Here is a 14087-nt window from a genome sequence, read left to right on the forward strand (position 1 = left end):
GCTGGTCACGGTGCCGCACACCTGTAATCCCAGCACTTTGGGAGGCCAAGGTGCGTGGATCACCTGAGATCAGGAGTTCGAGACCAGCCTGGCCAACATGGTGAAACCCCGTTTCTACTAAATATACACAAATTAGCCAGGCATGGAGGTGCGCGCCAGTAGTCCCAGCTCCTCGGGAGGCTGAGGCAGAAGAATCATTTGAACCTGTGAGGCAGAGGTTGCAGTGAGCCGAGATAGAGCAAGACTCTGTATCAAAAACAAAACAAAACAAAAAAACCCACTTCTGCGTTTCTGCATGCTCCAGGCTTAACAGAGGAAAGAACCAAGCAGCTTTCCAGCGCCATGGATCTCTCTCTCTCTCTCTCTCTGCCTTGCTCCCTCTGTCTGTCCTCTCTCGGTTTCTCAAGCTCCCTCTCTCTCCCTGTCTCTCCTGTCCCTTTCGTATCTCTCTGTCTCTCACTTGTGTCTCTCTGTCTCTCCCAGGCCGTCTCTCTCTGGACCTCTGTCTCTCTGTCTCATTCTCTCTCTGTTCTCTGTCCCTCCCTTCACATCTGTGTCTCCCTTTATGACCGTGGTCTCACTTCTCTGGGCTCTCTGCATTTCTGCCTCGCCTTTACCTCTCTCCCTGTCTCTCCTCTTTGGGCCTTTCCCTTCCCCTCTCTCCCACTTCCTGTGGTCTGTCTTTGTTTGTTTTTTTTTATTTTTTTATTTTTGAGACGGAGTCTTGCTCTGTCACCAGGCTCGAATACAGTGGTGATCTTGGCTCACTGCAACTTCCGACTCCCTTGTTCAAGCGACTCTCCTGCCTCAGCCTCCCGAGTAGCTGGGATTACAGGCGCCTGCCACCATGCCTGACTAATTTTTGTATTTTTAGTACAGACGGGGTTTCACTGTGTTGGCCAGGATGGTCTCGATCTCCTGACCTCGTGATCCGCTCGCCTCGGCCTCCCAAAGTGCTGGGATTACAGGCGTGAGCCACCGCGCCCAGCCCTTGTTTTGTTTTTTTTCTCTTTTTTTGAGACAGAGTGTTGCTCTGTCGCCCAGGCTGGAGTGCAGTGGCATGATCTCGGCTCACTGCAACCTCCATCTCCCAGGGCTCAAGCGATTCTCCTGCTTCAGCCTCCCGAGTAGCTGGGACTACAGGCGCGTGCCACCACGCCCGGCTAATTTTTGCATTTTTAGTAGAGACGGGGTTTCACCATGTTGGCCAGGATGGTCTCGATCTCCTGACCTCGTGATCTGCTCGCCTCGGCCTCCCAAAGTGCTGGGATTACAGGCGTGAGCCACTGCGCCCAGCCAATTATTATTATTATTTTATTTATTTATTTATTTTTAGAGACAAGGTCTCATTATGTTGCCCAGGCTGGTTTCAAACTCCTGGGCTCAAACGATCCTCCTGGCTGGGCCTCCTGAATTGCTGGGATTATAGATGTGAACCACAAGACCCCGTGTTTCATCGTCTCTTTGCAGCTATCTCCTTTCCCCTGTGCCTGCTGTGTTCTATTGCAGTCTGTTTCTCTCTCTCACTCCTTTTTCTTTTTGTTTTGTTTTTTTTTTCTTTTTTTTTTTTTTTTGAGATGGAGTTTCACTGTTGTTGCCCAGGCTGGAGTGCAATGGTGCCATCTCGGCCTACTGCAAACTCTGCCTTCCAGGTTCAAGCGATTCTCCTGCCTCAGCCTCCCGAGTAACTGGGATTACAGGCGCCCGCCACCACGCCCGGATAATTTTTTGCACTTTTAGTAGAGATGGGGTTTCACCATGTTGGCCAGGCTAGTCTCCAACTCCTAGGCTCCAGCGATCCACCCGCCTCAGCCTCCCAAAGTGCTGGGATTACAGGCGTGAGCCACGGCACCGGACCGCTCTTTCATCATTGTGTCTGTGGATCTCACAGTTCCAGTCCTCAGCATGGTTTCCCCTGGCAGGTTGGCCCTTGCTACTGCGTCGGTTATAGCCAGCCCTGTAACCCATCTCTGGGTGTCCTGGGGAGACTGTATTTCACTGTTTCCATCCTCCGCTCTGCTCTTCTCCAAGCCTCTTAGTCTATTTTAGCTTCTTTTCTGTTTATTTCTGTCTCTCTCTCTTTTTAAGCTTCGTCCCCCAAATATTTATTGAGCAGCTATTCCATGCCAGGCACGATTCTAGGCACTGGGGATAGAGTGGGGACCAAGGCAGAGCATGCGCCAGCCTTCAAAGAATGTTTTTTTCTTTTTTTTTTTTTTGAGATGGAGTGTCGCTCTGTCGCCCAGGCTGGAGTGCAGTGGCACCATCTCGGCTCACTGCAACCTCCGCCTCCCAGGTTCATGCCATTCTCCTGCCGCAGCCTCCCAAGTAGCTGGGACTACAGGCGCCCGCCACCAAGCCCAGCTAATTTTTTGTATTTTTATTTTATTTTATTTTATTATTATTATTAATATTATTTTTTGAGACAGAGTCTCGCTCTGTCGCCCAGGCTGGAGTGCAGTGGCACAATCTCGGCTCACTGCAAGCTTTGCCTCCTGGGTCACGCCATTCTCCTGCCTCAGCCTCCCAAGTAGCTGGGACTACAGGTGCCCGCCGCCACACTCGGCTAATTTTTTGTATTTTTAGTAGAGACGGGGTTTCATTGTGTTAGCCAGGATGGTCTCGACCTCCTGACCTCGTGATCTGCCCACCTTGGCCTCCCAAAGTGCTGGGATTACAGGCGTGAGCCACCGCACCTGGCCATTTTTTGTATTTTTAGTAGAGACAGGGTTTCACCATGTTAGCCAGGATGGTCTCGATCTCCTGACCTCATGATCCGCCCACCTTGGCCTCCCAAAGTGCTGGGATTACAGGCGTGAGCCACCGCGCCTGGCCCTAATTTTGTATTTTTAGTAGAGACAGGGTTTCACCGTGTTAGCCAGGATGGTCTCAATCTGCTGACCTCGTGATCCGCCTGCCTCGGCCTCCCAAAGTGCTGGCATTGCCCGCCACCACGCCTGGCTACTTTTTGTATTTTTAGTAGAGACGGGGTTTCACCATGTTGGTCAGGCTAGTCTCGAACTCCTGACTTCAGGTGATCCAAGGGGGCTTTCTTTATAAGCAGAATTCACCAGCAGCCTTGGTCTTCCCACCCAAAAGGCCTGTTGCTCTGCCCTCCCACACTCCTTCAAATGGAAGTGCAGATCAACCGCAAATGCAGCCTGGCAGGGGTGGGGGTCAGAACGCATCCCAGTCAAGGGACAGGGAACCTGGGCACCAGACAAGAGGCGAGAAATGTGTGATCTAGGGAGAAAGAGACACAGGAGCCGAGGAGGAAGCCACTCGCAGTCATTCTCAGCATACATTTATTGAGTGCTTACTGTGTGCCAGGAAGTAAGCCAGGTGCTAGAAACGGCAAAGGAGCAGGTAAGAGGCGGGTCAACAGCTGGGTTGACCCTGGTTAATACAGGGTACGGATTAACCCTTCAGGCTCCCTTCCGCGGGCCTGGGCCGGGTCTTGGGGCCGCTCCTGCCCTGGTGTTCTTTCCAGCAATGGAAAGGGATTCAGCGAGGTAAGACCCTTCCCCTCTCCTCCATTCAGGGAGCGGCACACAGGAAATCTCCTACACACTCTTCCAAACATGTACACACCCTGACATGCCCGGATGCATCTCATACTTAGAAACACACACACACACACAGTCAGAGGCACGGTCATGCAGTTGTATGAGGTTGCAGTGTACAGGTGCCGCCTACGTGACCGTGCCTTGGGTCGCCCCACTCAGCAGAAACCTGTCCACCAGTGATTGATTATCTCGAGCAGCTATTTGGCCAAGTCTTACCAAAATGTGAAAGCCGCAAAAGAAAAGTGAACAAGAGAAGAGTTTCTTAAGGCTTTGCTCAGAGAGGGCTTTGGAGAAGGGTGGGGTCAGCAAATACAGACCTTACTTTTTTTTTTGAGACGGAGTCTCGCTCTGTCACCCAGACTGGAGTGCAGTGGCACGATCTTGGCTCACTGCAAGCTCCGCCTCCCGGGTTCACGCCATTCTCCTGCCTCAGCCTCCCGAGTAGCTGGGACTACAGGCACCCACCACCACACCCGGCTAAATTTTTTTTTTTTGTATTTTTAGTAGAGATGGAGTTTCACCACGTTAGCCAGGTTGGTCTCGATCTCCTGATCTTGTGATCCACCCGCCTTGGCCTCCCAAAGCGCTGGGATTACAGGCGTGAGCCACCGCGCCTGGCCCTAATTTTTGTATTTTTAGTAGAGGTGAGGTTTCACCATGTTGGTCAGGCTGGTCTCAAACCCCTGACCTCAAGTGATCCACCCTGCTCCCCCTTCAGCCTCCCAAAGCACTGGGATTACAGGCGTGAGCCACCGCGCTGGGCCCAGACCTTACTTTCTTGACTTGGCCACAAGTCTGTCCTGCTCAGAGCTGCTGAAAGTGGCTCTCCTGTTGTATGGGCTTGGGTGTGGGGTGGTGGCCCTTTCCCTGTCCCAGCTGCCTTCTTCCTGGGCACTGAAAACGATGCTACCATTGTTAAGTGCCAGGCGTCCCACCGTGCGGGTCTTCACTGCGTATCCACGTAGCTGCACCGCACAGGCATTCTCTCCTCCCTTTTGCAGATGATGGTACCAAAGTTCAAGACTCGCCCAGGGCCACCAAGACAGTCCTCTAGCCTTTGGTCTTCCCTCCTTGCCTCCTTGGCGTGGGGTGGTGGAGCCTCGGTCTGAGAAGGGTCGAGGTCTGGGCGCTGCTAGTGGCCCTGGCTCAGTCTCAGAGCTGCCCGGAGGGGGTGAGGATGGCTATAACTTAAGGAGCACAGGCAGAGGCTTCGTGCTGGCAGGAAGAGGGCTGAGCTACGGCGGGCCACCCAGGTGGAGTGTGCTGCACCTCCTTCAGGAGCTCTGTCCTCACCCAGGGATTGGGGTGAGTCAGGGCATGGGGACACAGGCTCACAGAGCCCACCTGCTCACCCTGACCACCCCACCCCAGGGGGCCCCAGGATCCTAACTCTCAGAATCCCACAGTCTGTATTGGCGGAAGACAGGCTGGCACCCTTGAGTTGGGCTCCTGGTCGTTGGCACAGATAAGGGGAGCTGCTGCTGAAGGAGCCTGACGGCTGATTCTCTGGAGGCTTCTCAGAGCTCCCAGCAGGAGCCCCTCACCGCAGGAGGCCCACAGCACGTGTCCCAGCCCCTCCCAGCTGCGTATCGGCTCACATTCACGCGGCTGCCACACAAGTGCGTCGGAAACTCCACTTGGCTGAACGTGATTGTGCTGCTGTCTGGGACAGTCTTATGCACATGAGCCCAATACTGGATGTCCTGCCATTTTCAGCCCTGGGGCCTATGGCAAAGTGACGCCCTCCTCAGAGTGCACGGCACGGGGCCATGACAAGGAAGGTTTAAACGGAAGTTCTGACCAGGACAATGCTGGGTGCAAGAGGGGACGGGGACGGAGCAAAACAGAAAGAGTCCACCAGGGCCTGCAACCACGTCTTTGGCCCCGGTGAGGGTTGGGACCTTGTGTATAGGTCCAGGCAGCAGGAGCTGCAGACAGAGGCATAGAGGGTTTGGAGAAGGCCGACCACAAAGACATGCCTAGACCCCAGAGTCTAGTGAGGAGCGGGGCTGAGGGCAGTGTTTCCGCAGCAGACCCAGCCCCAGCCCCCTTCCTCACTGATCAAAACCCCAAGGGCAGGGAGCCCTTCCTGCTCCTTCCCGCTGGAGCCTGGAGGATGAGGGGGAGACGGGAGGCCCGGCCACTGGTGCCTGCTCCTTTGATCAGCTGTGGTCCCTTCCCCTTCACAGGGCACTTGTCTTGCTGGTTGGGGTCACCAGGGATTGCTCCCCCAAGTACTCATCAGCCTCCAGGGCCCAAATGATTCCACGCAGTAGCTCTCGCCCCCTCCTCTGAGAAAGCTCTTGGCTCCCAGAAAAGGAAACCATGCCTGGGCCTGCTCCCCTTCCTTGGGCTGTGGCCCCCCTGCCAGAGGTCCCCCCTTCCAGAGGCCCCCCCACCACAGAGGTCCCCCCACGCCACAGAGGTCCCCCCGCCACAGAGGCCCCCCCACCACAGAGGTCCCCCCCGCTGCGCCAGAGGTCCCCCCGCCACAGAGGCCCAAAGAGGCCCCCCGCCACAGAGGCCCCCCTGCCAGAGGTCCCCCCGCCACAGAGGCCTGGTGGCCCCTGAGCTGCTGCTCCGTGTGCAATGTCCTGGTCTAGAGGGCTCTGGCTGCTCCAGTGTCTTAAGACCCATATGTGAGTCCTGGCTCTGACCTTGAACAAGTTACTCCATTGCTCTAGGCCTCGTTTTTCAGTTGTAAAGCAGTGATGATCATATGTGTTAAACTCCTAGATTGTTATCAAGTCAAGGACAACAATAGGAAAACATGTCACCTGTCAGCTCCACACAAGGCAATGTAGGATGGGTGACCCGTGACTAGGGGTGGGGGTGCAGGGGGCACCTGACCCATCTGGCCAGCCACAGCCTCTGCCCTGCTCCCATTTTCAGGCCTCAATCCCCAAGCACTGTTGGCCCTGGACTGTTTTCCCCCAATTCTGGTTTCTCAATGCCTGCTTCTTCCCAGTAAGTGCCACACCCTGAGGGTGGGTGGCAGAGTGAGGCAGGAGTGCCCACTTTGGCTGGGACTGGGCACTGCTGGGGACAGCACGAGCCACGTCTTCCCTATCTCAAGACTGGTTTTTTGGCTGGGCATTGTGGCTCATGCCTGTTATCTCAGCACTTTGGGAGGCTGAGGTGGGAGAACTGCTTCAGCCCAGGAGTTCCAGACCAGCCTGGGCAAAATAGCAAGAACTCGTCTTTATGAAAAAGAAAAAAAAATTAGCCAGGCATAGTGGCACACACTTATAGTCCCAGATACTTAGGAGGCCGAGGTGGGAGGATCCCTTGAGCCCATGAGTTGGAGGCCGCGGTGAGCTATCAGTTGCACCACTGCATTCCAGCCTGGATGGCAGAGCAAGAACCAACTCAAAAAAAAAAAAAAAAAAGGCGGCCTTTTCCCAGCCGGCAGCACCCTGGCTAGTTACGGTTTCCCCGAATCTGCACTCCTGTTTGATGTCGGGTCTCAAATGCTGGCAGCAGAGTCACCAGTCAGTGGCAAGACCTGGAGTCTCCATTTGGAACCAGCACCCGGGAGCCTCTGCTGGGGGTAATCATGGAGCCGCACGTGGAGGCTGTTGGCTCTGGTGGTTCGAGCCGCTCCTCAGCAGCACAGCACACCTGCTCCTGAGGAGCCACTGAGCTCATGAGCGTTTGCAAAGTGCTGTCAGTGCTGGCTGTAAGGAAACAGGCTTGACTTTAACTCAGCCTTTCCCAAATTTGACTATAATACTTCTTTGAAAATTAGAATAACCACTAACATCACAAAACGAGTGTTCTCAGGAGTGGGCATGCTGATCTAGTTCTCATTTTTTTTTTTTTCTTTTTGAGACAGAGCCTTGCTCTGTTGCCCAGGCTGGAGTGCAATGGCGCGATCTCGACTCACCGCAACCTCCGTCTCCCCGGTTCAAGCGATTCTCCTGCCTCAGGCTCCCAAGTAGCTGGTATTACAGGCGCACGCCACCACGCCCAATTAATTTTGTATTTTTAGTACAGACGGGGTTTCTCCATGTTGGTCAGGATGGTCTCGAACTTCTGACCTCAGGTGATCCTCCCGCCTTGGCCTCCCAAAGTGCTGGGATTATAGGCGTGAGCCACCGCGCCCCGGCTTTTTAAAAATATTTGAGTGAACTAAAGCCTAGGAGATGTGTGTTCCAGGCGCCCAAGCTGTTAATGCGGAGTGTGAACGTGGCCTGGACCTGCCCTTTCCTCTTCTCCTTTCATCCCCTCCCCCCCGCCCACATCCTGAGCTGCTCTGAGCCTGCAGAAGAACCCAGCGGGAATCTTCAGGGTTTTGGAACGGTGTAAGGGATGGAAAGGGACCAGGATTCGCCTGTTTGGCTGGGAAAATCGGCAGAGGAGGGTGGCTCACACTTCTAAGATGTCTGCACAAGCCCAGTTTGTTTGGGGGTGGGGGAGTAAGGTGTTTTCCTGGTCCACTGTCCCTCCGGAGTCAGCAGTCCCCCAGAGAGACGAAGAGCAGCTGCGCACGGCTGGAGCTGGTCGGTGGCACAGAATTTTGTCCTGCCTTTTCTTCTCAAGCTCAAAATAGGCACATACAGCTATTAACTGATATGCCAGAAGGGGCATCCCTTACCCGGAGGAAAATGGATTTATTGCTTTATAAAAAAGAAGTCTGATAAAACTGAAGAGAAAATAACTAAAAATCCAAACATCAACTCACCCCTCTAAGCACGCCCAGGAGGTCTCAAGACACACTTCTGGGGGCAATCAAGGTGGGTGGGTTGGTGGGCCAGGCAGACGGGCCTCCCCCATCATCAGCTCCAGGGCCCCACGGAGCCCGCCGGCAGGGGGTGCTGTGGGCCTGTGGCCTTGGACAAGCTCCTGGGCACTGGCCCAGCTGCAGGCCTGGCGGCTCCCGCCTGGTCGGTGGGGATAAGGGCTAACTCCTAGAGCCCACCCGACCCCACACACCCCTCAGACCCACCCACGTCCCCACCCCGGCCTGGACCTCCGTGTCTGCCGGCCACAGCCTTTCGTCCACCCCCACAAAAGCAGCTGTGTGTATGTAGGGGGTGCCCTGGCGGTGGTCCTCAAATTCCCTTCAGGTGGCAGACAGGAACGAGGGTGACAGTGGAAACGTGTCCCCGGCGTAGGCCCTGGGGGAGGAGGCGAGGGGCCACGGGTGACCCCTGTCCACCCAGCCCGCTAAACCCTCCCCAGAGCGTAAGCCAGATGGGGCTTCTCCACCGGCCTCCAAGGCGTGGGCAGGCCCTGGACAGGCGACAGGGGGCTGGAATTACAAAGGAATTAGCACCAACAACAGGAAGCGGGTCCTTCCTTCCTCAGGCAGCCTCAGACTGGCCGGGGAGGGGGTGGGGGCCGGGCACGGGCGAGACAGTGCAAGCCTTTGTCCTCAGGCAGGTATGGCCGTGGGCATGCAGCCGAGGGGCAGGTGGCAGGCAGGGGATGGCAGCCCCCTCTGCTTTGGCAAGAGGCAGAATCCAGACACTGGCGGGAGAGCGCCTGCCTGCCAGGCGTTCCTGGCTCCTCCTGCAGGCGCCGCGGAGACCCCAGACCCCGGGTCCCTGGGGGGCGGCAGAGCAAAGTCAGGGCAGGAGAAAACTCGCATGTCCTGGGCTCTCTCCCGTCCTTCCACCACAGAGCTCTGAGGCAGGGCCCCGGGAGGGAGCGTGAACTCCGGCAGGGAGATGGCGAGGGTCCTGGGGGTGCGTGGGGTACTCTGGAGGGGCAGGACAGGGGTCAGTCACTGAAGCACAGGCAGGAGACCGCAGTTCCGAGGTGGCAGCCGCTACACGAAGGCCTCCTGGTTGGACGAGCCGTTGATTTTGAGGAAGAGTTTGTCGTCCTCCTGCCTCTGCTGCAGCTGCCGCTCCAGCTGGCGCCGGTAGCAGATCAGGTAGAGCGGGAGGCAGAAGCCCAGCAGGCTGAGAAGGAGCAGCCCCACGTTCACCTGGGGAGGCAGGGAGGCTGCACATTACAGGGAGGCAGGGAGGCAGCGCATCACAGGGCGTGGCGGTGGGCCGAGGCTGTAGACCCTCCCTCCACTCGGGTTTGGGAAAGGGGAGAAGGTCACGGGGTGGTGCGGGGAACGAAACAGGAAGGCCCACGAGGTCCCAGGGCCCGTCATTCCGTATTCCAGCGTCCCAGTTCCCAACTCTTCACAGGCCACGTGGCCACCCTCAGGACCTGGGCCCCCAGGAAACACAGGCTGATCGGAACCTCTGGGCTTGGAACAAGTTCCTGGTAACTGGTGAGGAAATCTGGCCCTCGCAGGTGGGGCGGGGACAGGAACTGTGGTTTTTTTTTTTTTTTTTTTTTTGAGACAAAGTCTCGCGCTGTCGTCATTCAGGCTGGAGTGCAGTGGCGCAATCTCAGCTCACTGAAATCTCCACCTCCCAGGTTCAAGTGATTCTCCTGTCTCAGCCTCCCGAGTAGCTGGGATTACAGGCACACCACACCTGGCCTCATTTTTGTATTTTTAGTAGAGACGGGGTTTCACCATGTTGACCAGGCTGGTCTTGAACTCCTGACCTCAAGTGATCCTCCCACCTCGGCCTCTCAAAGTGCTGGGATTACAGGTGTGAGCCACCGCGCCCGGCCCAGGAACTATGTTCTGTTTCCCCCCAAATCGGGTCCAGAGAGAACATGTTCCTTCTCCTGCCTGGCCACCATTCGCAAAGGGACTCTTAACCGATCCTAACCAACACTCCCACATGTCCTCGGGGCCCTGAAGCCCCCCGAGGGGGGCCCTGCAGCTCGCAGTTTGCAGAGGGGGGCAGGCGCCATGACCCACCATCCCCCGACCCCTCTTACCCACAGAGGGTCTCCCTGGAGGGGACCCATCATGGCCAGAAACAGCGGCTGCTGCAGGAGGGCGAAGAGCGCGCTGATCAGAGACTGCAGTCCCGTAAGGCTGCCGAACTGGGTGGAGGGGTACCTGCAGGGCAAGCAACAGCTCACAGCCATCCTCCCTCCTGGGCTCCGCTTGGCCCCAGGTGTCTGGTGACCCTGGGCTGCACCATTCGTGCCAGAGAAGGGTGGGGTGCCAGCCCTTGGATTCCTTCCTGCTGGGTAGTTCTCTTTTTTTTTTTTTTTTGAGACGGAGTCTTGCACCATCACCAGGCTGGAGCGCAATGACACGATCTCAGCTCACTGCAACCTCCGCCTCTCTGGTCCAAACAATTCTCCTGCCTCAGCCTCCCTAGTAGCTGGGATTACAGGCGCCCGCCACTACATCCGGCTAATTTTTTGTATTTTTAGTAGAGACAGGGTTTCACTACGTTGGCCAGGCTGCTCTCAAACTCCTGACCTCGTGATCTGCCTGCCTCGGCCTCCCAAAGTTCTGGGATTACAGGCATGAGCCACCGTACCCGGCCTTGCTGGGCAGTTCTGCAAAGTGTTTCTCTTTGGACCAGCTCCAGGCCCCAGACTCTGGGGAGGGCCCACCCCACTCAGCTGTGCCCAGGGCCTGTGGGTGTCTGGCTGAGCCGAGTGGAAAGTGTGGTGCCAGCGGGGACCTGCGGTTTGGGAAACAGGCCCAGAGAGGAGTGTGGAGGCTGGGCTTGGCTCTGCAGTGCCCTCGTCCAGAGAAGCATTGAGTAATCGTGGAAACTCAGCACCACAGATCCTGCCCCCTCCCTCAGACCCTGCCAGGACAGCCACAGCTTCCTCCAGGCCTGGGGAGGGGTAAGCGGAGCTGGGATTACCCCAGCGGCTGTTGCGGGAATTGGGAGAGAGTTCCTGGCTAAATCTTAGCACACGTCAGGCTCTGCTGGCCCAGAGGTGGGAAAGGAATCCCAGCAACAAATGAGCTGGTCCCACATCAGAGACTGTGGATGATGATGTTTCAGTTTCAGTTTTTGGGTCAAGGCCTGAGCTAGAGAAGAAGGAACCACTGTGGTTCCTTATGTTTCTGGGGTTTCTTGGAAAAAGACACAGGTTTCATTTCAGCCAGGGCTGGAGAAAGCTATGGCCAGAGCTGGGCGCACTGAGGCTCTGGATGGGGCCCGTCTGGTGTATTCTGGACTCAGTCACCCATGTTACTGCCCGTGATGAGGGCCATTGGAACTTCAGCATTTAGCTTCAGGCAGCCAGAACCTACCCATCCTTCCCAGTGAGCAGCCAGGGCCAGCCCCAGGACTTGGCTGTAGTGGCCCCTGAGGCCATAATGAGCTGCACAGGTGCCTGACCCTGGCTGGGGGAACTGACTTCGTGTTGAATGCCAAGGCTTGTGGGCACCCCACTGTCTGCCCACTGACCCGCCTCCCACAAGGTATGGCCTTTCCCTGACACACCCAGCAGAAATCCTGGTACCTGTACCCGATGCAGGAAGATGAGCCCTTCTGGGACAGGCTGACCCTGCCTCAGAGTCTCAGTACCACCAGCAACCTCCTCCCGTTCATTCCCACACCCTCGCCCACCAGGCCACCTGCAGCTTCCAGAACTTACACGGCGGCGTACAGGCCCCCGACAGCGGAGTGAATGAATCCTCGCACGATCGTGTGCAGGATGAAGGAGAGGATCTGGGGGAGGAAAAGGAGACTGTGAGCATAAGGCCTTAAGGGACCCTCCCCTCAGCCCCCACCCTCCAATTCCTGGGGGTCCGCACCCCAGGGGCAGTGTCAGCCTGGAGTTGGATCAACCCTATCCTCCGGAGCCAACTGTGAATTTTCAGAAATTTTGCAAGCCAGTCGTTAACACAGTCATTTTTTGTTTGTTTGTTTTGTTTTGTTTTGTTTTGTTTGAGAAGAAGTCTTGCTTTGTCGCCCAGGCTGGAGTGCAGTGGCGTGATCTTGGCTCACTGCAAGCTTCGCCTCCTGGGTTCAAGCAATTCTCCTGCCTCAGCCTTCGGAGTAGCTGGGATTACAGGCCCACGCCACCATGCCTGGCAATTTTTGTATTTTTTAAGCAGAGATGGGGTTTCACCATGTTGGCCTGGCTGGTCTCAAACTCATGACCTTGTGATCCACCCGCCTCAGCCTCCCAAAATGATGGGATTACAGGAGTGAGCCACCGTGCCCGGCCTAACACAGTCATTATTAAAAATTAAATTATAGGCCAGGCAAGGTGGCTCACGCCTGTAATCCCAGCACTTTTGGAGGCCGAGGAAGTGGATCACCTGAGGTCAGGAGTTTGAAACCAGCCTGGCCACCATGGCGAAACCGTGTCTCTACTAAAAATACAAAAAATTAGCTGGGCGTGGTGGCAGGCACCTGTAATCTCAGCTACTTGGGAAGTTGAGGCAGGAGAATCGCTTGAACCAAGAGGTGGAGGTTGCAGTGAGCTGAGATCGCGGCATTGCACTCCAGCCAGGGTGACAGAGCGAAACTCTATCTCAAAAAAATAATAATTAAAAAAAAATTAGGCCGGGCGCGGTGGCTCACGCCTGTAATCCCAGCACTTTGGGAGGCCGAGGCAGGCGGATCACGAGGTCAGGAGATCGAGACCATCCTAGATAACACAGTGAAACCCCGTCTCTACTAAAAATAGAAAAAATTAGCCGGGCATGGTGATGGGCGCCTGTAGTCCCAGCTACTCAGAAGGCTGAGGCAGGAGAATGGCATGAACCTGGGAGACGGAGCTTGCAGTGAGCCAAGATTGCGCCACTGCACTCCAGCCTGGGCAACAGAGCAAGACTCCGTCTCAAAAAAAAAAAAAAAATTACATAATAAGCCGAGAGCGGTGGCTCACACCTATAATCCCAGCACTTTGGAAGGCTGAGGTGGGTGGATCATTTGAGGTCAGGAGTTTGAGATCAGCCTGACCAACACAGTGAAACCCCATCTCTACTAAAAATACAAAAATTAGCCGGGTGTGGCGGCAGGCGCCTGTAATCCCAGCTACTCAGGAGGGTGAGGCAGGAGAATCGCTTGAACCTGAGAGGTGGAGGTTGCGGTGAGCCGAGATCGCACTACTGCACTCCAGCCTGGGTGACAGAGGTAGACTCTGTCTCAAAAAAAAAAAATAAATAAATAAATAAATTACATAAATTTATGACTAAATAAATAAATTATATTAAAATAAAGGTAATGAATACTCAAAACTCTGAAAACTCATCACTTTCTGGCCTGGTGCAGTGGCTCACGCCTGTAATCCCCACACTTTGCGAGGCCTGGGAGGATCGCTTGAGCCCAGGAGTTCCAGACCAGCCTGGGCAACACGGCAAGACCCCATCTCTGCAAAAAAATATAAAAATTAACTGGGCTTGGTGGTACATGCCTGTAGTCTCAGCTACTCAGGAGGCTGAGGTGGCAGGATCACCTGAGCTCGGGAAGTCAAGGCTGAAGTGAGCCAAGATCCCACCACTGCACTCGAGCCTGGCTGAAAGGAGTGAGACCCTGTCTCAAAAAAACAAAACAAACAAAACCACAGAAAACCTCATCCCTTCCTAATTATTTTACTTGGTTCACTACAGCCTGTGCATGTCAGGCTTTTTTCTTTTTTTTGAGACTCGCTCTGTCGCCCAGGCTGGCGTGCAGTGGCACGATCTCGGCTCATGGCAAGCTCCACCTCCCGAGTTCACGCCATTCTCCTGCC

General features: G+C 55.5%; 1 protein-coding gene across 2 annotated transcripts in view; it reads right to left on the reverse strand.

Moving 5' to 3' along the window:
- Positions 1 to 8159: 8159 nt before the first annotated feature.
- SLC43A2 (solute carrier family 43 member 2) overlaps positions 8160 to 14087 on the reverse strand; it is a 55576-nt gene continuing 49648 nt past the window's right edge. Inside the window, exons 12-14 of one of the 2 annotated variants that reach the window (XM_054535101.2) lie at positions 12000 to 12073; positions 10365 to 10488; positions 8160 to 9501 (exon numbers count right to left, since the gene is read on the reverse strand). In XM_054535101.2, the coding sequence (XP_054391076.2) occupies positions 9340 to 9501; positions 10365 to 10488; positions 12000 to 12073 (360 nt within the window). In that variant the 3' untranslated portion in view covers positions 8160 to 9339. 2 annotated transcript variants of the gene reach the window in all.

The sequence above is a fragment of the Pongo abelii genome, chromosome 19 (assembly GCF_028885655.2).
Source record: "Pongo abelii isolate AG06213 chromosome 19, NHGRI_mPonAbe1-v2.0_pri, whole genome shotgun sequence".
Classification (NCBI taxonomy): domain Eukaryota; kingdom Metazoa; phylum Chordata; class Mammalia; order Primates; family Hominidae; genus Pongo; species Pongo abelii.